This window comes from Talaromyces atroroseus (assembly GCF_001907595.1).
Source record: "Talaromyces atroroseus strain IBT 11181 chromosome Unknown scaffold_14, whole genome shotgun sequence".
NCBI classification, from domain to species: Eukaryota; Fungi; Ascomycota; class Eurotiomycetes; order Eurotiales; family Trichocomaceae; genus Talaromyces; species Talaromyces atroroseus.
Genome location: NW_017971446.1, coordinates 446,127 through 471,511, shown reverse-complemented (window position 1 = coordinate 471,511; position 25,385 = coordinate 446,127). Strand labels below are relative to the sequence as shown.

At 48.2% G+C, this 25,385-nt stretch overlaps 7 protein-coding genes across 7 annotated transcripts; 3 read left to right on the top strand and 4 right to left on the bottom strand.

The window, feature by feature from the left end:
- Positions 1-250: 250 nt before the first annotated feature.
- UA08_08517 (putative 4-hydroxyphenylpyruvate dioxygenase 1) lies at positions 251-1,708 on the top strand (the record flags this gene model as incomplete). Its single annotated transcript, XM_020263414.1, has 4 exons — positions 251-957; positions 1,023-1,082; positions 1,142-1,499; positions 1,574-1,708. The coding sequence occupies 4 exons, from the start codon at positions 251-253 to the stop codon at positions 1,706-1,708; spliced, it is 1,260 nt and encodes a 419-aa protein (XP_020116486.1).
- Positions 1,709-2,264: 556 nt separating this feature from the next.
- Positions 2,265-4,588, bottom strand: UA08_08516 (hypothetical protein; the record flags this gene model as incomplete). The annotated part of the gene is made up of 3 exons (XM_020263413.1): positions 2,265-3,985; positions 4,043-4,466; positions 4,523-4,588. 3 exons carry the CDS (start codon positions 4,586-4,588, stop codon positions 2,265-2,267), a joined length of 2,211 nt encoding a protein of 736 aa, XP_020116483.1.
- A 1,635-nt stretch (positions 4,589-6,223) lies between these two features.
- Positions 6,224-8,743, bottom strand: UA08_08515 (hypothetical protein; the record flags this gene model as incomplete). The annotated part of the gene is made up of 1 exon (XM_020263412.1): positions 6,224-8,743. One exon carries the CDS (start codon positions 8,741-8,743, stop codon positions 6,224-6,226), a length of 2,520 nt encoding a protein of 839 aa, XP_020116484.1.
- An 845-nt stretch (positions 8,744-9,588) lies between these two features.
- UA08_08514 (2-oxoisovalerate dehydrogenase subunit beta 2, mitochondrial) lies at positions 9,589-10,896 on the bottom strand (the record flags this gene model as incomplete). Its single annotated transcript, XM_020263411.1, has 3 exons — positions 9,589-9,626; positions 9,694-10,259; positions 10,310-10,896. 3 exons carry the CDS (start codon positions 10,894-10,896, stop codon positions 9,589-9,591), a joined length of 1,191 nt encoding a protein of 396 aa, XP_020116481.1.
- Positions 10,897-11,579: 683 nt separating this feature from the next.
- On the top strand, positions 11,580-13,985 carry UA08_08513 (hypothetical protein; the record flags this gene model as incomplete). The annotated part of the gene is made up of 4 exons (XM_020263410.1): positions 11,580-11,843; positions 11,919-12,132; positions 12,192-12,861; positions 12,923-13,985. The coding sequence occupies 4 exons, from the start codon at positions 11,580-11,582 to the stop codon at positions 13,983-13,985; spliced, it is 2,211 nt and encodes a 736-aa protein (XP_020116482.1).
- Positions 13,986-14,426: 441 nt separating this feature from the next.
- Positions 14,427-17,570, bottom strand: UA08_08512 (hypothetical protein; the record flags this gene model as incomplete). The annotated part of the gene is made up of 6 exons (XM_020263408.1): positions 14,427-14,444; positions 14,516-15,764; positions 15,834-15,924; positions 16,324-16,408; positions 16,504-17,119; positions 17,173-17,570. The coding sequence occupies 6 exons, from the start codon at positions 17,568-17,570 to the stop codon at positions 14,427-14,429; spliced, it is 2,457 nt and encodes an 818-aa protein (XP_020116479.1).
- A 344-nt stretch (positions 17,571-17,914) lies between these two features.
- On the top strand, positions 17,915-23,948 carry UA08_08511 (hypothetical protein; the record flags this gene model as incomplete). Its single annotated transcript, XM_020263407.1, has 7 exons — positions 17,915-18,720; positions 18,944-19,061; positions 19,221-19,420; positions 19,555-19,564; positions 19,912-20,030; positions 20,093-23,738; positions 23,826-23,948. The coding sequence occupies 7 exons, from the start codon at positions 17,915-17,917 to the stop codon at positions 23,946-23,948; spliced, it is 5,022 nt and encodes a 1,673-aa protein (XP_020116480.1).
- Positions 23,949-25,385: the final 1,437 nt, after the last annotated feature.

Here is a 25,385-nt window from a genome sequence, read left to right as displayed (position 1 = left end):
AGGACCACAGTTTGAGAAGGATGGTGGCGGATAGAGCAGGGGAGTTACGTCGTTAGAGCAAGAGCTGAAATATCCGTGACACAAGTGTGTCTCATGGCCGTCAAACAGTTTATATATTCCTTTAACTAGTTGTGATTCCTTTATTGCCAAGTACGGAATCAAAGACAGCGAATACAAAACATCGTCATTGAGTTGGCGTTGAACCTAGGTTTTGGTTATCCCAACACAAGGCAAGCAATACCTAAAAGAAATGGCTCCTTCCGCCATCTCCGACCACCAACAATCATCCCTCCCAACAGATAGCAATTCCATCACGTCCTATCGTGGCTATGACCACGTACACTGGTACGTGGGCAATGCCAAACAAGCAGCCAGCTTCTATATCACGCGTATGGGCTTTGAGCGTGTAGCATATCGCGGGCTTGAAACAGGCTGTCGCAGCTTGTGCTCTCACGTTGTACGCAACGGCGACATAACATTTGTCCTTACCTCGCCACTACGCTCACCCTACAACCCCGAAAAATTGAACCGACATCTCTCTTCCCAAGAGCAGGAACTCCTCAAAGAGATCCACGACCATCTCGCCAAACATGGAGATGCCGTAAAGGATGTCGCCTTTGAGGTTGATTCCGTCGATGCCGTATTCAACGCCGCGGTGCAGAATGGTGCCGTGTCCGTTTCGCAGCCTGAGACTTTGAAGGATGAGCACGGTTCGGTGCGAGTTGCTACGATTCGTACTTATGGAGAGACCACGCATACTCTGATTCAGCGAAGAGTGGGCCCGGAGCAGCATACTGATTATACAGGTGCATTCTTGCCGGGGTATCGTGATGAGAGATCAGACAGCAATGCCGCAAAGGATCCGATTACTGCGCTCTTGCCGAAGGTGGATTTGAAGAGAATTGACCACTGTGTTGGAAATCAGGATTGGGATGAGATGGAGAGGGTTTGCGCGTAGTAAGCTGTCAACTCTTTTTAGTTTATGTTTGAAATCGGCCAGGCCAATACTGATACCGGGATAGCTACGAAAAAGTTCTCGGATTCCACCGATTCTGGTCCGTCGATGATAAAGATATTTGCACGTAAGCAAAGGACCATTCTTCTCAGACCAAACCACCAAAATCTAACATGGGCTATATAGAGACTACTCTGCCCTCAAATCCATAGTAATGTCCTCTCCCAACGAAATCGTCAAAATGCCCATCAACGAACCCGCCACCGCCAAGAAGCAGTCCCAGATCGAAGAATACGTTGATTTCTACGATGGGGCAGGCGTGCAACACATAGCCTTATTGACCGATGACATTATTAGTGCAATCACCAACCTGCGCGCTCGCGGAGTCGAGTTTATCAAAGTCCCCGAAACATACTACGACAACATGTGGGCGCGCCTTAAGAAAGCCGGTATGATGCCCAAGGAAGCTTGGGAGGATATCAAGAGTCTGGATATCCTGATTGATTTTGATGAAGGGGGTTATTTATTGCAGCTCTTTACAAAGGTATCCACTTTCTTCGCTCTCCAATTCAGTGCTGTTTGTTGCTGAAGAGGTAAACTAATACTGACATGATACAGCACCTTATGGACCGTCCCACTGTCTTCATTGAAATCATTCAACGCAATAACTTCTCCGGATTCGGTGCTGGCAATTTCAGATCTCTGTTTGAAGCCATTGAGCGCGAGCAAGCGCTGAGAGGAAACCTTGTCTAATAAAGGATACCGATTACCTAGGTATCTCACATTGTTTTCTGTGTGATGATAGTACTATAATGCAAGGAACCGAGGCCAATTGCAAATGTTACATCGGATCTAATACCGGTACATTTTTCATACTTAAAGATCTAACATAAACCATAATGAAGTAAGAGGTGTATGTATGGCCCGACTTAACATCCGCCCAGAACAGAAAATAATGAATGTTTTCTTAAAAAAAGAAAGATGGGTATATGAAAGAGCAAAAAAGGTAAAAGTGGTATCGATACGCGCAGAAGCTTTTCATCAATGCCAGTCATCGCAGCAATAAGATTCCAGCTCTTGCTGTCCAAAGTCGTCATCAAATGAGAAAAGGGGAATAAAAGTAAAAAGCATATCTAGAAAGAACACTGTGCGCCGATTTGTGCATATACCAGAAAATAGACAGAGTATTTAAGTAATCGCATGATTAAAGATCAAATCCATATCATGCTTGAATGGATTCTCTTCGAGTAACATGTCCGACCTGCGAGACTGTTCAAATCACACGAGTCAAAGGTCATGTGAGAACGACCTATGCGGCGCTGCCGTAGTATGACAAAGGGTCATATTCTTCATCGTCATCGTCCTCCTCAGCCGCGGTATGTGATAGATGTGACTCGGAGGGCAGCTCATGGCGCCTATACCCATTGGAAGGGGAGGTTGTTGCTGCCCGCACAATCGGTGGATAGGACTGAAAGGTAGATGTATGAGCCGGCTCCGCGGTCGCCGGTCTTATAATTGGATCTAAATCCGAAGCAAGCGGTGGGTACGCCTGAGTGTTAGGGTTATGTGACAGTTCTGTAGTGGGATGCCGTATAATCGACTGAGAAGAAGCTGAAGAATATGATCCAATGGAATAGCGAGGCTGGAAACTAGAGTCCGGATAAGGTTCTGTCGTTGGAGGCCGTATGGTAAGCTCAGGATTTGATGGGATCGGTGATTCACTGCGAGCGTCCGTGTTGGAGTTGGTGTTCATAGAAGACGAAAAAGGATTGAATGCCACATAGCCGCCTTGGTTGGGCGGACGGGGCGAAGCGATACGATCGCCTGGGGTGTTGCTGCGGTTGACAGGATCCGCTGCGCAAGGCAAGAAGTTTGGACTGGGCGATGTGAGAGAACGACCCGGGGGGAGATAGTTTGCTGGCGAGTTTGAGCGCATGTCATACATGTTGCTTTGAGGTGGTGGTTGTTGGTCGAAAGCTGGGTTGATGGCCGGAGAGTACAGACGATCATAAGGCATCCTAGCTGCAGGAGAATATGATCGGTCTGATGGACCGCCTCGGGGAAAGCCAGGCGTCTGACGGCCCATCATCGGAGGCGGTGGAGTTTGAGAGTAAGCAGGACCAAAGGGACGCCGACCAAAGCCTTCCATTGGTATTGGACCTGTTGGACCTTGTCGGCCAGGCCCAATCGGCGGTCGATTCATTGACGGTGTGTATGGCCTTCCTTGGTCTGGTCCGTAAGAGGGCACAGGAGGCACAGGAGGCACAGGAGGCAGATTTGGCCGTCCATAATGAGTGTCCAGAGGACTGTATCCCATGGGAGCTGCCCCTGCAGTAAGCGAGGCAGACTCTTCATACGCCGAGTTCTGTGTGTTTGTCTTCGTGAGCCATGAGCCATCGTCGTCCAGATCCGGTAGCCTTGGCTGGCGGTAGGACTCCTCTTCAAACGGCTCCGGCTCCGAGCTGTATGGAGGCAAAGTACTTTGAGTTGGCTGTCGTGATAAGGGCGTAACAGTCACGACAGGCTTCTTGTCCTCCGAATATTCGGCAACCGATGGCAGCGTCGGGGCCACTTTGACAGGTTTCAACTCTTCACCTTCAGCCATAGGCATTGTCGGCGCCCTATCCTTCAACTGCAAACCACCCTTGGCCAATGCAGCAGCAGTCTTCTTCCTGACAATACGTTCCAGTCGAGTATTGATCTTCCGTCGACAGTATCGTTTGAGTGACCCGTCCATGGTAGGGATATGGTGCCACAGGAAAATAAGATAGAGGATGACGGAGGATATCAAGCTCAGGGCAGCAATCACCCAGATAATGAGTGTAAACAGCATACCAAATAAAATAACCGCTTGCTGATAGTTCTTTTCTGCTAATGCCTCGACGTTGATAAAAAACTGTGCGACCGACGAGGTACCTGCAGGCGCTGCATTCGACCCCGTTGGAATGAGATCAAGCTCCATTACGGAGTATAGTGTGATCGCATTGATAACCTGACGGGGCCCATCGGCAAAAATGACACGTAACCAGGCTATGTTTTATCTTGTGAGAAAGAGTACGGATAAGTTGAGGTGTACTACAAACTCACATTCAAAAGAGAAGTAGGTGAAGAGAGCGACATAGTCGGCGCCTTTCTTACTCTTCGTCAACTCGGCGAAAACCAGAAATCGTCGGTAGCCTTTAGATTTGCCGATTCGGATACTTTGTACACGAACAGCAAGGGGATCCAAGTAACTTTCAGCAACGCTGCCAGTTCGCATGACGCGAACCGCTCGAATCCATCGGTATGCGAGCAACACGAATGAGGCAATAATACATCCCGCAAAAATCCAGCGCGAAATACTGAAGGGAATCTTCGGCTGGATCTGACTGGACCATTTATTGAAAACAAGCAGGTTGACGGCTGTGAATGTGTCAACGCCGTAGACAGCGATTGAAACGCCGAGGAAGACCCAAACCAAGAAGTAGGAGAAGCCGGTGAAACAGGAGCTGCTTTTGAAGTCGTCGAGATTCTGTTGATGTGGTTGTAAGTATTAATCGGATGAGTAAGCGTTTTCTTTACACTCACAATGTAATCCCATGTCTGCTCCAACTTCAGATCACCCAACTTCTCGCGGTCTCCACAGCAAGGCATTTTGACGGTGTCTGGACCAGCCAGACGAGGCTATATAGCCAAAAGAAAGATGGTGAGCGACGAGGAGAAAATGCGTGTTTTCTTTCTTCTGGAAATGACGTAGCTTGCTCTTCGGACCTGCCGCGAACAAGCAACGTCGTTATTGAACAGCAGTCAAGAAAGATCGAGTATGCGAAAGAGTGAACGGTCTTTGTCCAGGTGCGCTAAAAATAAATCGAACCAAGGCGTATTGTCAAGTCAGATTTTCATTGTATGTACTTTTCTTTGTTGTTTTCCATTCAAACTTTCTAATTGTCTCTTCCCAGGGTCGACAACTGGGCTTTTGATCCCTTTTTCTTTTCGTCTTAACTGCGAAGGGTCGGAGAACAATAACACATGGAGATCGAATGAATAGATCAGTAGCTGCTGACGAGATGATACAACCGAGGCTTTTAGAGAAAGTGCTGGTGGCTTCTTGGTTGGTATCTGACAGCGGCGTTTGGAGAGGGAGGGTTGGCGGGTTTCAGAGTGCGGGTAGCAAACGATTGAAGCCAATCACGCACGTGCGAGTATGTACAGTCGATCAACAACAACGGCAACAAGTACGGAGTAAAGAGCGACGGCGGAGATATTGAGAAGCGAGCGAGTGAACTGCACAAAAGGGCGAAGGGCAGTCAGTGGGTGGGCGTCGAAAATAATCAAGCGTTCAACGTCAACATCAGACTCAAAGAAGGGGGAAAGGAAGGGACCCGCACCCGAGAAAGGGCAGAGATCTGGATGGGGGCTGTGATTGGTCGGTGCCTGAGACTGAATCTTACCGTACTCGGAAGCGGGCCGGTCCCACAGCTTATCGGCCAACCAGCGGAGTACGGAGTACATTCCAATCTGATACAATACGCGTATCACTTGATACAATACAGACGGCGATACGCATTACTACTCTGTAGATCGACATAGTTACCTAGGTACTGAATACCTACGCATGATCTTCGAGATCGTCACGGTCAGCCTGTAGGTTACACTCGAAAGGATGATGGATTAAAATCGGACCTCAATTTATACGAGGAAAGTTTGGCGCCAGGAAAGTCAAACAATCACTAGCATCACTAGCTTCATGGCTAGCAGCGAATTCTGCTAGCCACCAATCTCACACAACCTCTTGGCTGGCGCTAGAGCCACGAGGAAGCCAGGCCGGATGATTGGTCGCGCCTTTCATGCATACATGCGTTTGATAAGCATGGAGCCGTTTCAAATGCAACTTGTCATATCACACTGACTGCACAGGAAGCCTCTTTCCAAGGCGCTGAGGATTGATTGACGTGACGGAAAATAGACGGTCGATGGCATCTGGAAATAGATCCTGCAAGCTGCTTGCGAGTTCAATAACATGTGCACCCTTTGAGACCTAAGTGGTTACCTGACCCTGCTCTAAATGTTGCTCGACCAGCATGATTAAGCGGCTGTCTCAATTATGATTTCAACGTCTGCCTGCATAGGCAAAATATTATGTACACACAAAAGATTATGCATTGTTCGCCTCAGCTCGGGTGCGATCGCAATGTGAGCTTTGGCAAATTCCATCTCGTTTCACACCCTTTCACTTCTCACCATCGTACTGTCGTTTGACACAGAGACACCCCATCTAGGTGTTATTACTCACGTTCCTTGTCCGCGCCCGCGTCCGTGCGAGGATGGCATGAAAGGATTTGATCCGGTGCCCTTTCTCGCCAGTTTAGCATTAGACAGCTGGATCTGGAGGCGCTGGATCTCCTCGTCTTTACTTCTAAGCTCATTTCTCAGTGTTACCACATGATCAGAATCCGAGATTTCACGCGTGGCTGAGGACGTCGACGTTGAAAAAGCAGACTCAAGCTGGGGATCAATAGCCATACTTGGGCCGGTCGCTGCAGCTCGTGTACGAAATTGCACGTTCTCATCCTCTAGTCGCTTGACTTCACCGTCCAGTACGAGATTCCGCGCTCGCTGCTGTTGGAGCTGCTGCCTCAATTGCTGTACCTCGTTGTCCTTACGCTGGTCGTGGATTACTTGTGTATGGCCGATCAATGTAGGATCCAATTGAACAAGTCGATGCTCTAGCCGCTGGTTGTCCTTTCGCACACTTTCGATATCCATGGATAGTCTTTGCTGGTGTGTCATGAATGTATGCTTCATGATTAGAACCTTCTTCTGTCTGAGACGGTGGAGTTTTCTCATCTGAATGTCCCTGTTTCTGTTCACCTTTTTCGTATAGTCTTCGCGAGTTTTCATAGACTCAAGCTCCTTGGCCTTCGCGTTGTACTGATCATTCAAATTGGCTGTCTCAGTATGTAGATGGCGAACAGCTTCCTCAGCAATTTGACTTCTCGCCATTAGTTCTGCCTCAAACTCGGCTATCTTGACTTGGAGGAACTGTGACTCTTCTTGGGAGGTCTGGCTACTTATTCTGAGTGATTCGATCTCACTCGCATAGCTTCTTACGGTGTCTTCAGCAACAGATTTGGCTTCAACCAGAACTTGACGCTCTCTGAGAAGCTCCTGATACGTCTGCTGAATGGTGGCGTTTTCTTGGCGCAACATTTCCATGTCTTCGTTGAGTTTGGATATCTCACTAGCAGCTTTTTTCTCGACTTCAGTTGTTGTGGCATCAGCGGCTGATTTGGCTTTATTTATGTTGTTGAACTGTTCTTTCAACTCAGCTTTCTGCTGACGAAGCATGGATACTTCAAGGGCAGCCTTTTTCTCTGCTGCAGTTACCATGGAATCAGCAGCTAATTTGGCTTCACGCATGTAATCCAATTTGTGTTTTAATTCAATCTTCTGCTGGTGGAGATTGGAGTTCTCGTCATTTGAGGCGGCCAATTGAGTATTCAGAAGTTGGATCTTCTCCTTTTGACCCTCCAAGTCGTTTGCGAGGCGCAAATATCTCCTTTGCAAGTCTTCATTCTCTCGATGGAGTGCCATGTTTTCTTTCACGAACTGCTGAAATCGCTGCCCTTGAGCACTTACATTGGAGCATGATTTCTCCACCGCGACTTCTAAAGTTTTATACTGATTGAGCATCTTCTTGCGTTGAGTGAGTGCATCGGCAAGTGACTGAGACTGAGCAGCTAGAATTTGCATAAACTCATCCGTCTTATTCATGGACCTACTCAAATGGGACTCATAATCGTGAATAACCGCGTGGTTCAATAGTGTTTCCTCAACAATGCGCTCAATCTTCACAAGCCTTCTTGGCTTGTCCTCCCAGAGTAATTTACAGGCGTAGAACACAAGGCCCATTGCCACGGGAATCGTAAGCAATGGGAAGTGGTGCAATTTGTCATCCTCGAATCTATTGCTGTACCATTTTGAGAAGCCTATACGGTAGGGCTGCAAGGTGACTCCGAGCCATTCCACTATGTACGACTTCCAGCTATGACTAGGTATGACATCTTTCCAGTACCATGCCAAAGCGACACTGTCGTCGGGCGATCCAGATATTATTGTAGATGCACCGAGTCGAGTGCTGAATTGGGTTGGAACCAGGGCACTGGTAGCCCAAATGGCAGACAATATGTCAGAAATTATCAACCCTGTCGAGGAGACAATCAAGGATATTGGATCCTCATATAAAAACCAATCCAAAAAGCATAGGAGTGCCGACTGACCAATACGCATGGCTTGCCCTATTAAGCCGAGCACATCACAAACCCAAGCAGAGCAGATGCTAGCAGGTCGAAACAATATCTTCCATGTGGGCAAGTGAGACTGAATCATCAAACCGCAAAGCGTCGATAAAGCGATGAAACAGCACAAAGCCACCATCGAGAGATAATGCATAGATATAACGAAGAGATATTTGATGTCCCACCAATCGTCATAGAAGCCCTGGTTGTAGTCGTTCGCAGAGATGAAGCCGTAAGAGAGAGATCGCAAGATGGATTCCCGCCTACTACTGAGCGGCAGCTTGGAAAATGCGCAGAAAAACTCGTACATCCAATACAAACTGAGTCCGTACATGGAGTATACCACGGCTTCGTGACGGCATGTTGTGAGCTTGGGGAGGACCGGATATATGATAAGTTCCCCAACAGAGACCATGGGAGTTTCGTAGGATATGGATATGAAAAGCTCAATCACTGCACAGAGGGCAGCCTCGCGGAGAAAGGATGTGAGGAGCTCGAGGAAGCGCTCCATTATGCACTTCGCCTTCCAAGGACGGAAGTTGTTGCTTGTGTATGTTTCGCTCTTGAAGGTGAAGATAGGTAAGTTCAAGATGTGGTAATGATAGTCAAGTTGATATCTTGGGATATGGCTGTTGGAAAACCTTGAGTAGATATCTAGGTAGGAAGAGTAAACCAGAAATGATGGAGGGAAGGAAAGGAAGGAAGAACAGTTGTCAGATAAATATCAAAGGGCGGCCATTCACACATATTGTCAAAGACTGTTGTGAGACACTCTTCAGTCAGTATGAATAATGTAATGTCATTCACTGGTACAGAATAATAAAGGAAATACACACATGGGCATTGTTGTTCCCATTGTGAAAGGGCATTATTTCCTAGTTTGGAAATAAGCCTAGAAACAGCGACCAACGACTGGGGCAAGCATAGGAGGACGTAAAAGATGAAGAAACCTGAAGAAAGAATGCAAGATTAATTTCCCTTTTGCAAGCGAAAAGTATTCCTCATCGGTTCTTATGGGAAATCCGTAAGCTTTAATGTCTGTCACATGAACTCATTCGAAGAGTTCATTGGGAACAGAGGATAGGGATTTTTTTACAGAAATTCTCCCTCCACTTTATCCCTTCTACATACTAATACATGTAGAATCTTATAAGGTAGACGCAGCAGTGGCGAATAAGCAATTATGACCTGTTGTAGGTGTCTAATCGGCATTAATGGGTATGTATCTATCATAAAATATCTCGCTTAGGCAACCAATACTTATTCATGCACAAAGCGCCAAAAGTTACAAGTCGTTTGATGAAACATCAGTATGTAAAGCCCAGATATGCGACGTTCATAAGGGAAAAATAGGGATCAGTAATCCAGTGTCTGGGTAATTGCATCGTGTATTTCTATATATGATCAGTATAGATGTCACCAAGCGTAATAAATCAAAGACATCGGGAGTTAATAACTTACTTGCAACATCTGGCATGATGAAACTCTCAAATGCCAGGCCACTATGCGTGGTTAATCCAGCCACACGCTTGACTGGTGCTTCTAGCCGTAAAAAGGCGCCTTCTTGGATCGTAGCGGCGACCTCTGCGCCAACTCCATAATTAACCATGCTTTCGTGGACTACGATAGCCCTGCCCGTTCGGCGAACGCTGTCAAGAACCGTCTGTCGATCCCAAGGATATATTGTCCGCAAGTCGATAAGTTCTATGTTCACACCCTTCCTTGCTTTCTCAACGGCGGATATTGCTTGCGAGCATAGATACAGTGGTTGCCCATAAGATATGATTGTCAGATCCGAGCCTGGCTTAATAATTTCCGCTTTGCTAAGAGGAATGGTGTATGACTCTGTGGGGACATGTTCAACAGCTGCCCGATATAAGATCTTAGGCTCCATAAAGATCACTGGATCATTGCACTCTAGAATCGACGACAATAGCAGTCCCTTTGCCTGTGATGGAGATCGTGGAATCACCACGCGAACACCGGGAATATGGGCAAATAAGGATTCGGGAGATTGAGTGTGATAACTACACCCTAGTTAGCAAGGGAAAAGAAACGGGGATTACCGCTTACATACAGAGCACCATGTCCTACAGCTCCACACGGCATCCTAAAGACCAGGCCTCCAGCACTAGCCCCCGTGGTTCCCTCACGGTATCTAAACTTGGCCGCTTCATTGACAATTTGATCAAAGGCAGGAAAAACATAATCGGCGAATTGGATTTCCGCGACGGGCTTCAAGCCTTGAGCGGCAGCACCGATTGCAAACCCGGCAATTCCTTGTTCTGTCAGTGGAGTGTTGAAGACCCTGTGTGATCCAAACTCCATCTGGAGATCCATAGAACAGCGAAATACACCTCCGAAAGCCACGTCTTCGCCGAACAGAATGACCTTGTCCGAGGCGGACATGGCCGTTCTGAGAGCCGAGTTGATTGCTTGGTATAAGTTTATGCGCTTGGTGGTGGCAGACTGAGGGAGCTCCTGGGAGCTAGCAAGCGACGACGGCGCATGGTGTAGAAGAGGGGTTGTCTTGTAGTCGACAGGCAGGTTCAAACGAGCTGCTGGAGATGCGGCGGCCGAGTAAGGGCGATAGCCATGGCTATGGCTATGGCTCTGGTTCCACGAGCGCGCGAGACGCCGGCCAGCAGCGCGGGGGATGCTCATGGCTGATAGAAGTGGTGGCCTTGAAACAGGTACAAGCATGGAGTTGGAGAGAGAGGAAGAAAAAGAAACAGTTCAACTGAGAAGCAGCTGGGGAAGTCCGCGGATAACCGAGATGCTTTCTCGACACCTGAGAATTCAGGCATTGCACCCAGTTGCGCTGGCGGGGCGAGATTCTCCCCCAGGTCCGTCCATTCACGATAAGTCGATAACACATAATGAAGCCGAGGACATAGTTACATGCCTATGTAATTGTATGTCTGTTTCCACCGTCCAAGGCAGAATTGAGTTTGAACCCGTTTCTTCGTTGGCCAACTATGACAACGCAGACCACTGTAGCTAGTATCAGAAAGAGGCGGTGGCATAGTTAGCATGCCTATGATCCATAATCATAATCAAATTCTTTGTCCATTGCATGGAGCATTTGTCAATTTTTCGATGGTAGACAGCCCGTAGACAATCCTCCTGCGTGTAAATCCCCGCGAAATGAGAACCTTGAGGGGCGTACCTAATCACGTGGCCGCGTGATTCAATTACGGCAAGAATCCGAAACCGAAAGCTTTCTTTTTCCCCTTTTGACGATCATCGGCGCTCATCACCCCAGTTGCTTTTGAACCTTCCGCAAATTCCTTGACAGCTGTTGCACAAAAAGTACTAAACACGCAGCCCGCGATGGAACGCCTATGATGCGAGCCGCTGCTTTCACGAATCCGTATATGGCTGGTCGGCCAGTAGCTCTGGGTCTCGCGAAGCTGCTGGTCCTGCTCATCGCTCAATTGCCCGCGATCACCACCGCATCTCCCACTGCGCTGCATGGCATTCGCGCGAAGCATGAGGATCTGGGAAAGGATCCGGAAGATCCGGCACTATGGTTGTATCTAGGCATTTCGGTTGTTCTGGTTCTTGGGGGCGGGGCGTTTGCAGGATTGACCATTGCACTGATGGGCCAGGTTAGTTTGGGATTTCGTCTTCCATCATTTTGCATCAACAAAATTGATTGGTTGCTAATTCGTTGCTCGCTTTAGGACGAAATTTACCTGCAAGTGATAAAATCCTCGGGCGAAGCTTCGGAGAGAAAAAACGCCGCCGCCGTACTGAGACTATTGCAGAGAGGGAAACATTGGGTTCTTGTGACGCTGCTGTTAAGCAATGTCATCACTAATGAGACACTGCCTATCGTGCTAGATCGCTCACTCGGAGGCGGCTGGCCCGCAGTCGTGGGGAGTACTGTGTTAATTGGTACGATCGAAAGAAAAAAAATACTCTGCCGCACGATTTTACTAATTGCATATAACTAGTCATCTTCGGAGAAGTTGTTCCACAATCTATATGTGTTCGCTACGGCCTACCAATCGGGGCATGGATGGCACCGTTCGTCCTAGTTCTCATGTACCTCATGTCACCGGTGGCGTGGCCTGTTGCCAAACTCCTGGACAAGCTCTTGGGTGAAGACCATGGCACGGTATACAAGAAAGCTGGTTTGAAGACATTGGTGACCCTGCACAAAACTATAGGCGCTGCTGGTGAACAACTGAACTCAGACGAAGTTACTATTATCAGTGCCTGCTTGGATTTGAAAGAGAAATCCGTGGGAAATATCATGACGCCAATGGACGATGTTTTTACCATGTCTGCGGATACTGTTCTGGACGAGGGAATGATGGATCTAATCCTATCCCAAGGATATTCTCGCATCCCTATACATACAACTGACAACGACCAGAACTTTGTAGGCATGTTGCTCGTCAAGATGCTGATTACCTACGATCCAGAAGACGGAAAGATGGTTCGCGACTTCGCCCTTGCTACACTGCCCGAGACACGTCCAGAGACAAGTTGCTTAGATATCGTGAATTTCTTCCAGGAAGGGAAGTCTCACATGGTTCTGGTGTCTGACTATCCCGGTGAAGACCACGGAGCTCTGGGGGTTGTCACCCTTGAAGATGTCATTGAAGAGCTGATTGGAGAGTAAGTTGTGCAATTCTATTATTTCTTTCCATTTGCTCACATACTAATTGATTATATGTAGGGAGATCATTGACGAATCCGACGTATTTATTGATGTGCACAAGGCAATCAGGCGCATGACTCCTGCACCGAAGTCCAGGGTTCCGAAAGGTCGCATTGTTGAAGAGCCCCCAGCCTTATCAAATGACCTAATTGATGACAGCACAACACCGGATTTATCGAAAGTTCAAAGCGCCAATAGTGAACCTCGCAAACTTAGTTCCGGCTTATTTCAGCCGCCCCTTGGTCCTCGATTCACCCTGCGAAATAATCCAGACGCGCCAGAACAATATATTGTCAAGCGGGGAACAGACGAGATCCGAGAACATCTAAAACATTTAGGGCCTTCAAATTTGGCTAGTAGACCTCGACAGACACGATACCAAAATGTCAAAATTAAAGCTCCTGGATCGTCCCCCAGTCGGTCAGGAATGACAGACTCCGAATCAACAAGGCTTTCTAACGAGCAGCACAGATTGCCTTCGGAAGTTGCAAGTACGGGGAGTGCAATAGGTTCCAAGCTGTTGAGTTCGCCCTCGTTCAGTGCCAAAGACGGCGTTCAAGCAGTAATGCAAGGATATGGAACCATTGATGGAGCAGCACATTCGATGATTAGACCGCTGGATGACGATCACGAACGGGCCAGGAGAGACAATGATGTCATTGCCGAGTCCCAATATGAAAATCAAACCAATCTGTCCTTGCCTTACGAAACAACAAACCGGAGCCATGCGAGCAGCGTCCATTCCTTCCAGACCCGCTCTTCAGACGTACGACGAAATGAAACTTTCAAACCTGGTCCCACAAGAAGTGGAAGTATTACCGAACAAGTGATCGATCTCAATGGGATCCGAAAGGTCATTCTTCAGACAACCAGCAGTTGCTCGTCAGAAAGTGAGCGAGGTACAAGCGGGTCACCCCATGAGACACTGCACCAGAAATCTCTTGAGTCGAACGAGCATGTTGTTGAATCCGAGCAGGACGATGAGGAAACCGTCAGCACGTCGAAGAAGAAACGCCGTCGACGCAAGAAGAAGAAGAAGCATGGTGACGATCCTGAGAATGCTCCTCTGTTACCGCGGTGATTGAAAATGGAAGGGAAAACATGTAGCAAATAAGCTATATCAAACAAGCTGCGGCCTTTGATACAATATATTTTGTAAGATCTTTATGGATACAGGGCGTTTATAAATCACTTGACTATGGTTTCGAATGTTACGGAATCAACCGGGTACAATATGGGGGGAACTCTTATAAATTTACAATAGTTTGTCTGCCTTCCAGCCTTCCATTTATGTTCCGATGGATTTGAAGACAGTTACTTTTAATTATTTCAATTCCTTGAAACAGTGATAGTATATAGAAATCTGGCTAATGACTATACTTCGTCAATTACTAGCAAAAGCAGGCAAATGGATCAGATATCGTGAGAACTGGTTGTATGAAAAGGATGTCATTTATCATATGCAAATCGAGAGATGAAAAAAGGCAAGAAGCACGCGTCCGATGCAATAAGTAGGTTGCAATTATTGGAGGAGAGGGTCCTAAATCCTAAGTTAGCGAAGCCCCGAACACAAGAAGCTGAACGTTCGGGAATATATTTAAATGGACTTACTCTGAAATGTTTCTGGCTGTTGGCCTGGCGATTCACCTTGGCAGTATACTTCCGCTCCGAACGTTGAGCACGAGTGCGTTCCCTCCTTTCGGATGCCAGAGCCTCCGACTTTTGTTGAGCCGTAGCGCCAACCATGCCCAATCCCCCATTTGCTCGAGATACTATAGCCGTATGATTATTGCGCTTGATCATTGAAGTCTCAGCGTCTCCCTCGGCATCACCGTTCTCGATCGCAAGCTGGCGAGCCGCTCGCTCGTCAGCTGTAGGGTAGCTGTGTAGGTTCTGACGATAATATTTGGCCAGGGATCGATGGCCAACACTGCGGCCGGAGGGTAAATGTAACTCATAGTCCGTTTCATAAACAGGCTGAGATCCACGGTAGGGCTTCTGTTCTCTGTCGGATTCCACTGAAGTTGCTGAACTGTCGTCGGTCTCCCATCCCTCTTCATCAGCGTCTGAGCTTGTCACTGGCACACCGCCCTCGTCATCTATCATGTCTTCATCTTCATCCTCGCCATCAGAATACGTGCTTCTAAAGTCGTAAAACTGGCCAATCTCAATCTGTTCCTCTTCGGTCTCAAATGCAATCATGCAATGACCCTTATCGCGCATATGCGTGCGGACACCAGCGGCCGTAGTTCTAATAGCGTGGCAATGGAGACATTCGTGATTTTCGTTAACCTTTGCATGAAGATAGCGAACAAGCCCTTCAAGATCTGCGAGGTATTCCTTCTCTGGGATGAACATGCCATGGACTTTGAACATGTGATCGACATTTGATTGCAGATCGGCTGAATTTTCAGAGCAGAACAAGCAGCTTGACACAGAATACTTCGCACTGTCTTCTTCTCCACCCTCTTCCATATTCTCATCTTCATTCTCCTCTTCCTGAATGGCAGTATTCTTCAACTTATTTGTAACATGAGAAACGGTCGATGCGGTCTCGCCCGACACGGACTTGCTGATAGGATCACCAAGAGAGAATGCCGAGCTTATAACGGACGAGGAGTCATCAGCAAGTCCCTTTTTCTTCAAAGTACTTTGACGGAGCTTGTGTTTGGAGCTCTTGATGTGATTCTGATACGAGTTCTCGCTGTAGAACGTCTTTTGGCAGGCGTCACATGTTTTTTCGAATGAGGCTTTAGCGGCGGCGGCCGAGGAGGAGGCTCTGGCTGTCAAGACCTTCTCTGTGAAGACTTCTTGGGAGACTGGCGGGAGAGAGGCAACACGTCTCTTGACATTGTACAAACTAGTAGCAACCAAATGCATTGGTAATAAGCCCATGACGATAAGCGCTGAAGTGAAGGGCGAAACTTACTGCCAATCTCTGCGCATATGCTCCCTTTGCGCATCACTGGTGCGAAACGCTACCAAGCATGCGTTGCAGGTGTAGGGAAGAGAGTCTCCCACTGAAGCCATTGTATGAGATGAAACTTTTGTATGACGGAGGAGGGGTAGTCGAGGCTGGCGGTGATAACTGGCGGCAGGCGGCGCTCACGAGAGCAAAGAAAAAGGACAGTATCTGTTTAACAGCACAGCGCCGAATTTTGGATTATCTGGACAAAAGCGAGATCGAGAGGCGTGCGTGCTTGCTTTGAAATTAGGAAATTCCTGCGAGTTCTACGTTAGGTAAGCATCGGCTACAGCGATTTTATTTTTCTGGCGCGTTGTGGGGGGAGATCACGAGTGGCGGAAGGCACGAGAGATAAGATAAGATAAGATATAAAAGACTTTACAGTTATTTTGCCGGTTAAATTATAAAAGGCGGTGTGGTGTGGAGAATGCAAAAATGACACTGAGAAACATACCGGGATTGCGTTCAAAGATCAATGGGAATCGCAATATCGAAAGACGCAAGAGTTTGCTGAAGACTGCCACTATTCCCAATGGTGACTAGTTGTGGACATCATTTTCTATCTATCCGTCTTCCTAATTGCAATGTGGGTGAGATAACTCTACAAAGTCACCACCAGCTTCGTCCCACTCACACCGCTCTTGACCTTCTCCAAACCCTCATTTACCTGCTCTAAGCCGTGCCCAACCACCGTCACTGGCAGTGGCACCTGATATTTGCCACTTTCTATCAACTCTGTGAGTGCTGGGATGACGACGTCTCGGCTCGGCATCTCCGTTAGCGCCCATCCACCGCACATGATCTTGTTGACTCCCTCTGGCACCGGCACATCGACGCCCGTTACTATCAAACCATATTTCATGAGTCCAGCGGGGTCGAGCGCATCGCAGATGTCCAGTTGGGTCGCGCCCGAGGCCACGCAATCAATGATCATGTCAACCCCCCGAGACTCTGGTGACGCAGCTTTGATGTCCGATGCGACAGTCGAAGAGTGGTAATCGAAGATTGCTGTTGCACCGATGGACAGAAGATGAGAGTGATGTTGTTGCGAGCTTGTCGCAAAGATGGGTAGCGTAGGATATGTCAACCGGAGCAGCTGAATTGCACTAGCACCAATGGCTGAGCTACCGCCGAGGATCAGAATGGACTTTGGTGTGCGCTGTACCTCTGCCAATGATGAATGGAATTTCGGAATCGCAATGTCAACCCCCGTGAGGTAAAGCGCACAGAAAGCGACGTTGTAGCAGATTCTTGGGCACAGTTAGCAAGTCTCGACTTCTGTTTCCACATAAGGCAGACCTACGGCAAAGACGCAGCTTCTTCAAGGCTGATGTTTTTCGGCTTCTTAGCCAGATAGCGTTCTGGCATTACGACATGTTCCTGGTACGCACCACCCCAGCTCTTGCCGTGTGCTCTTCCAGCCATAAATCCTGTGACTTCATCCCCTGGCTGCAGGCCCCTGACCTCTGATCCGACAGCCTCAACAACGCCGGCACCTTCGATGCCAAGCACGTGCGGCCAGCGCTCGATGAATAATCCTAGATCACGCTGTTTGTAGTCTAGGCCATTGAGAGCAATTACACGCTGGCGGACGAGTACCTCATCGGTTGCGATGGTGTGCTTGGGGACGCGTACGATCTGGAAGGGGCCGCCTTTCTGCAAGCACTGCAGTTGAGCGGTGGTCTCTGGTCCAGAAGTCATTGTCGCGATAGGATTGATTGACTGGTGTTCAGAAGGATATATGACGAGCTTGTAGATGCAATGAGATGGACTGGGAATCCTGAGGACAGCAGCCCCTTTATTTATAATGCAAAACCCCGAGAGCCATTTGTAATCACTCGCCTTCCACGTTGTGTTGTGGTTTCATCGTTGATGCCGGACTCTTTTGCGTAAAGAAATAATTTACCGTATTGAGTAAGCGCCGGCCGACAGTGCATTGCGGTGGATCCTCAGGCAGCACCTCGTGTCTATACATAAAGGGTAAGCCGCGGCCGCCTGCCGAAACTTCCAAGACTCGAACCATATTGAAACTACAACTTCGTACCATGCCCAGCTCCAGCATTCCCGAATCCAGACGCGCGGCCTTCGTCTGCAATGCGTGCAACGTGCGGAAGAAGGCTTGTGACAAAGCATTACCATCCTGTGGCTTCTGTGCCAAACGCAATTTGTCATGTCGCTACGATCTAAAGGCACGTTCGAGAAAAGCCCATCGCGCATACAATCCTGGTAGGCATTTCGTAGCTATTGATGTCTTAAGCTCCTTGGACCAGTCGCTCCAACACAAGATTCCGTCCACTGTCCATCACAAATCACTCAGCCAACAAGTGCTTGATATCATTGGTATTGCAAATCTCGTCCCAGAGGATGTCGGCGAGCGCTATTTCCGGACCTTCCATGAACGATGTCCTATTATTGCACCCAAGCTCTTCAACCAGAGGATGTCAAGGTATAAACTCAGAGGTGACAGTCTACCCGCCGACTTCGCTATCCTACTATTAACTATGCACCTTGCAACTGTGCTATCAAATCCATACCATCCCTCGCATCTGTCTGGCTTGAGCCGAAAGCAACTCTATGCCAAAACCAAGTCGCTCTTTTCCCAAGCTCAGACTACAATTTGCACGTCTCTGTCCCTAATACAGGCTCTACTGCTCATTGCTACCTGTGAATATATCTGTCTGCGCCCAGAAGCTGCATATATTTCAACGAGTACATGTTCCGGACTAGCCCAAGTTCTGGGCATCGGAAAGTGGATCTTGAGCACGCCTGAAGGCGCTCGCGAAGATGGCGGTACTGATCTAGTACAGATAGAGAAAGAAAATGTGGTGTGGGCAATCGCGATGACAGAGAGGTATGCGCAACGCTTAAAGCGCAATGGGGATGCGTTTATGAAGTGTTACTGACGCAGTGCCCAGAATTATACTGGCTGAACTGGATCAAAGACCTTTGTCGCCCCTGACAGAACTTCCCGATCAACTTTCTCGACTCCCTTCAGATATTCGACTTGTGCAGCCACTCGAGAGCACCGCCCCAAACCCAGCCACTTTGTCATGTCTATATGCTACGAATATTAGTATGTTCGGGCGCCAGGCACAGGCAGTCGCTCTACTAGACCGAGTGTTATGTATATTGCGCGCTGCGTTCAAGCGTAGCCAAAACATGGTCTCCAAACTTATTGAAGCAGACAGCCAGGTCCGTGATTTTCTGGCAGTGGTAATGGACGAGAGTCGCAGGAATATAACACCTCTGTGCACATCGGTGGCTCTATCTATCAGGCAAGCATCTCTACTACATAATTAGGTGACTCTAGGCTAATGGTGAACTGCTAGGGCGCTTTTCTTACTTCACCAGGCTGTACTTGATGCCCTTTCTAGCCCTCAGAACGAAGATGAACGCCACGCGAGATCCTTGTCCCAAGTTGCCCTTAACTCGGCCTGCAAGATGGTAATTGACGCTATACGCAACTCTGATAAAAGCCCTGGCGACAACATCCCGGTTTGCTGCTATTACAACCTCCAAACAGCTATCCAATACATGTCGGAGCAGAAGCGGTATGTTGAGGATGACACCGCTATATCTGCCGAGCTTGATTGTTTGTTGAGCGCGTACAAGGCTTATCGTTGTACACGGGTAATTTCAGGGCTTTAGAAACCGTGTCTGAGGCTGTTGCTTCTATCCCCAATAGCTACACACATGTATGTAATATAAATGCCCTTAAGTCATACCGTCTGACATGACCCTGGCAAAGTAGCTGGTCTGATTTAGTCCGGAGGAACGCTGAAACCTGAAAGGAGCAGTGTGGGTCCGCGGCCGTGGCGCCTTGCCGTATTCGTCAGTGGCTGTCCGGACTCCGAAGTCACGTTCAGCATTTGAATGTCGACTTGATTGTCAACATTGCAGTCTCTAGCGATAATTTTCCCTCATCTCTCGTAACCGGCTTTTCCAGGCACTCCCATGATGAAACCGATCGCATAAAATGACCAATATGAGGGGAGGTTCTCTCGATTCTAGGGATACTCGGCGAATCTCTCGCCGCTCCAAGCTACCGCCGCGCTCTCCAGACGTAATTGTCAAGCACACCATCACTGTGGAAGATCCTGCCCAGATTCTCATCCATCACAAAGATGATCGTCGCAGGAACTTCAATAGCTTAGTCCGCAGGTCGGTGCATGTGTTTTAAGTTGACTCAATCGAAGCCCGCGCTAATGACTTCTGCTACATAGATACAAACACCAGATCCTCCACGGTTGCGAGAATCCTAACTGCCGAACCCCGACTTGTCTGAACTATCAGAAAAGAGTCGCGGAAGGACCCTTCCGGTCGTACACGGACCTCAGCGCACGTACACTGGCATGCTATTTAGCCAGCCAGGATAACCCAGAAAAGGCGCTCTGCCGCAGCCCATCTCGGCCGGCTGCTGATTTCTCGCCGACTCGCCACCCTCCGCACATTGATTATCGTGCATATGGTCCAGAGAGAAGGCAACAACAGCAGCCAGCATCCCCACACCATGGAGGACGTACGGAATCCCCCCGGCATTCGCCCGCGCCCTGTACCTCCCCGGGCGAGAGGGCTGGACAATCTTCTCGAGAATCACTGCCGTCTGGACTCCCGAGGACAAAAGATCCAAAGTCCTTCACTCAGAACCTCTTTGATACATTATCCTTAAGAATGGTTGAGTGGCTACCATTACGCCAGTCCACTGCCGACATCCCTGATTGTGCCAGTCCCACGTCCGCTCGCCCGTATAGAAGCCACTTACTTTCGGAGGGTAGCAAAGAACATAACAAGTTTGGCTCAAACGATGAGAATATAAACAAGACGGAGAAAGCGCAAATTCATTCTGTTAGCAATAATGCGGCAAATGAAGCGCCAACGCCCTCGGGTCTTCCGAAACGCCTTCAAAACACCACATCAGACTTGAAGTCCACGGTCCAGTCCGTGAAGCGCGTTGCATTAGAAGAAACGGAAACATGGAGGCAAACACCACGGTCTTGCACCGAAAACAAGTCGAAAAGTGGCCGTCTTACATCCTCGAAGTCTACGCCTTCCAAACCCCTTCCTCAGACTAATATTCCTACACCACCTCCAGTGCTAAAACACCGAGCGGAGAAAGGTCACAAAAAGACGACTGAGCCCGCATCAAAACCAAGGCAAAATAGACGTGTTTCTTGGGACGGATCAAAAGTCCTTAAAGAAGCGTCTGAAATCTCGGAATTTGCCGATGATGCTCGAGAACCAAGCAAACAAACCACATATTTTCCTGCTCTGGAAGAGTCAAACCAAAAGCCACCCATTATGCATAATGTTTCCAATCCACCATCATCAGCTGATACAGTCAGTCATCTAAGTGCTGACATAGTGGATGGGCTGTCCCAGCTTTTAGCTGAGAATGAAGAAGATGCCCAGAGATGGAAAGAGGAGGTTGATAATATGAATATACAAGGAAGACACGAAAACTACAAGTGGCGCTATGCGACACATCGCCAGCGTGAAGTATTCCCATTTATCGCACAATCTGTATATTACGGATTAGGCAACAGCCAACATTTGCTCAAATCGTTCCGACGCGAATTGCCGCTGTCACCAAATTCACACCATCTCAGTGAGGACGAAACCACTGTTGATTTACGAACATTAGAATACACTCTTCGGAAACTTCAGGAGATTTGCCCTTGGGACTTGGTTTTAAACAGTCTATGGAACTCCTTGGAGCAATTATTTGTACCCCCTAGAGATCTGCCGACCGTGTTCAAATATAGTCGACGCATGTCGCAGTACGCGATAGAATGTTCTTCACCCAATGCAATACAGTCGTCAACGTCAGACGAGCCCCTTTCCGATGCTGATGCAGCCCATATGCTTACCGTCGTCTTTTTTACGTTGATAACGTTCCTACCCAAAGTTGATTCGCAAACCTGGCGAGGCATCCAGCAAATACGTGAGGCGGGAACGGTATTGCCCGACTCGCAAATACAGAAATTGCCTGCTCAAAACACAGGATTGCTCGTGAATGTCACCGATAAGCTTGAACATGATCTAGCTTTGCGACTCGTTCACCGCCTGGTGCGCGCTCTTACTGCTCGCCTAGCGTTTTACGAGATATCAAAAGCCAAAACACTTTCAAGCGTAGAGACCAAACAACGACGCGATCAAAGCGTCTTAGAGCTTCTCTTTGAAAATTTGCGCCAGCATACTGAAATCTTGAAGAAAGATATTGGACAAGAGACCGGGCCCGTGGCCATGGATACACCAGTCGCCGCAGCCGTGATCATCGAATGGCTTCGTACTCTGTTCCTCAAGGAATGGGATGGCAAGCCGGAAATTGCAAGGTCTGAGGCAACAGGGGGCGCGGTTCAAATCCTCTCGTCAATGTATAAGAATCGAAAACGGCTAGGTCTTGAAGCTGATGCTTTCTATACGAATTTCCTGTCAGAGAGACTTGACGCGATGGACATGCCTGTTGAGTGGCTTACTAGAGTTTCAAACAACAAAACATTGCATCTCTTGTCCTTCGCATTTCTTTTCCCTCCTGCTGCGCTTGTGAAATACTTTCGTGCTATCAATTACGCAGCCATGTCAAAGGCATATGAGGCGGGTATGATTGTGCAAAGGCAGGCAAGCCGGACGGCTTTCAACCGAACCATCCAGATTGCAGACGAAATCAATCTGCTAGCCCGACTGCATACATCTATGAACCAGTACTTTGTCATTTCTGTGCGACGCGATTTCGTGCTCCTAGATGCTTTCAATCAAATATGGCGTCGAGAAAGACGAGAGCTTCTACGGCCCCTCAAAGTCAAGATGGGAATGGATCTAGGCGAAGAAGGAGTTGACATCGGTGGTGTCCAGCAAGAATTTATGACCTTGGCTTTTGCGCAGGCGCTTGACCCCGAGCATGGAATGTTCACCGTGGACCCGGTCACTCGTATGACATGGTTTCAGCCATGCTCGCTTGAAAGCCTAGAGCATTTCGAACTCGTGGGAATATTGATGTCGTTGGCGGTATACAACGGCCTTACGCTTCCAGTCACGTTCCCAATTGCCTTTTATCTGAAACTCCTTAATCTTAAAATCAAGCACACGAATGATATCCGCGATGGTTGGCCGGACCTTGCTAAAGGATTGGAGAGTTTATTAACTTGGAGTGAAGGGGATGTTGAAGATGTTTTTATGAGAAGTTACGAGTTCAGCTTCGAGGCCCTCGGTTGTGTGCAGACGGTTGATATGGAACGCGTCGGTAGAGACGCAGACTGGCCGGTGGTGGAGCGAATTCAAAGTCGGCAGCGAAGACGCAGCAGTTTCTCTGAATACTCAACTAGCGCTCAAGAAATTGTCCCTAATGGTGAACTGAAGCTTTCAGAACAACCAGAAGTCCACGGTAATATCAGATCCTTTCAAACCGGCGTTCTCAAAGGTACCGACTACAATACTTCTCTGAACGCGTCCGCACTGAAAGATGCAGAAGGATCCAGTCTCGTTACCAATGAAAACCGCGAGCGATACGTCAAAGACTACCTTTTTTGGCTAACTGATAAATCAATTCGTCCGCAATACGAAGCATTTGCCCGGGGTTTCTTTACTTGCATTGACCGTTCATCCCTTTCAATGTTCACGCCAGAGACACTCCAAACCATGATCGAAGGCACACAGGAGATTGACATGTATGAACTCCAGCGCCATGCGACCTATGACGGAGGCTGGGACGCGGGCCACCCTCTCATTGTGCAATTTTGGAAGATTGTTAAGAACTATTCGCGAGAGCAAAAGGCCCGGCTGCTCGAGTTTGTCACTGCCAGTGATCGCATTCCTGTGAGCGGAATCTCCAGTATCAACTTCGTCATTCAGAGAAATGGGACTGGGGACGATGTAAGTTGCTCTTCCCGTCCTTTTTTCATTGCCATTATTATATATTTGAAACTACGGTGGATGCTGATATACCATTTTTTCCTATAGCGTCTCCCAACAAGTTACACGTGCTACGGCCGGCTCCTCTTACCAGAGTATACTGGTCAAACAGCTCTACGAAAGAATCTCGACATGGCATTGAAGAACTCGCGCGGATTTGGAAATTTCTAGATGAGATACTATTCTTTCTCATTATCTTTCGGGTATACTGGGTATATAAAGTCCCTTGCGTGCGACAGGCACATGTAACTAAGTGACTATATTCATAGACTCGGGCTTACTGTATTCAATATTGATATATTAAACGTATTCTTATCACAGATAAATTGATCGCGCTGTAGGTCGTCAACGTCGCAAGAAATGTGACGAGCTGAAACCCGTCTGCCGTGCATGTAGTCGCCGCAACCTACAGTGCACGTGGCCTTCTCCTAATCGCATCGCCCGGCGTCGACGCGATGGTGGCAGCAGTCCTTTCCCAGAACCTACGCTGAGCCCAACGTTTCTCCACACTGCAAGCTTGATCGCTACTTGCTCTAACGGAGATTTAGACGTTGACCCAGCTTTTCTCTTTCAGTATTACTTCAAATACTTCCTGCCCGTCCAGTTCCACCAGCCCAATTTTGTGCTAATCACAGACCTGTCGTATTTGATAGCGATGTGTCTAGACTTCTTTCTTCTGCGAAACGCGGTGGCCGCATGCGCCATGAACTTCTGTGGGAATTGACAGAGAAGTGGCAAGCAGCGGCGCAGAGGTATTACCTCGATGCAGTTCAGAGGACGTCTGTGTACAAGCTACTCGACTACTCTCCCAATCACCACTGCTGACACAACGATTGACATTCGAGACGAGAAATACATGCCTGTATGTCTGCAACTAGTCGGTCAGCCACTTGGCGAGGAGCGCCTATTGAATCTGGCCACTGCTGTTGACGAGGCAATTCGAGCACCGAGAGACGAGAAGAACATACACGTCGATCATTATTGAATAGACTCCAGAAATAAAACTGCTTGTGTGCACTTCCAGAAGATTCGGGCTTGCCAGATTACTGTGTTCAATATTGATAAATTGCCATGAATGGAACTTGCGCTAGTTCTCACCAACAAGGCTGCATCAATACTACCAGGTACACGTTTACCAATTCCACTGAGCTGGATAGAGAAAACCCATCCGTACCTAGGTATATAACTCCCGACACTTTCAATGACGACAGGCTAGCTGAGCAAATCGCTGATATGAACGATACCATTATGGCCATGGATGGCCAGGAACAATCGATGTGGCGCTTCATGGAAGCTCTAGGCGGTTCATCTGGTACATCAAGTACCAAAATCGACGACTAAACAATGCGTGATTCTCCAGAGAAACGAGGGAGGTTGATAATTGATTCCGTAGTTAGTAATCTAACTAACTTGGCACGTGTTCCTGACTCATCATCGTCATGCCGCTGCCTTTTTTCTCAGGAACCATAAGCAAAGTTTGGATTCTCCTCCATCCGTTCTCTGTCATCCTTTCCTTCAGTCAACGTTCTCGTGTCAAACAATCAATTCATAGTTGTTGACCCCGCCACGCCATAGTCCATACCCCGCGCCGACTTATCGATTAGCTAT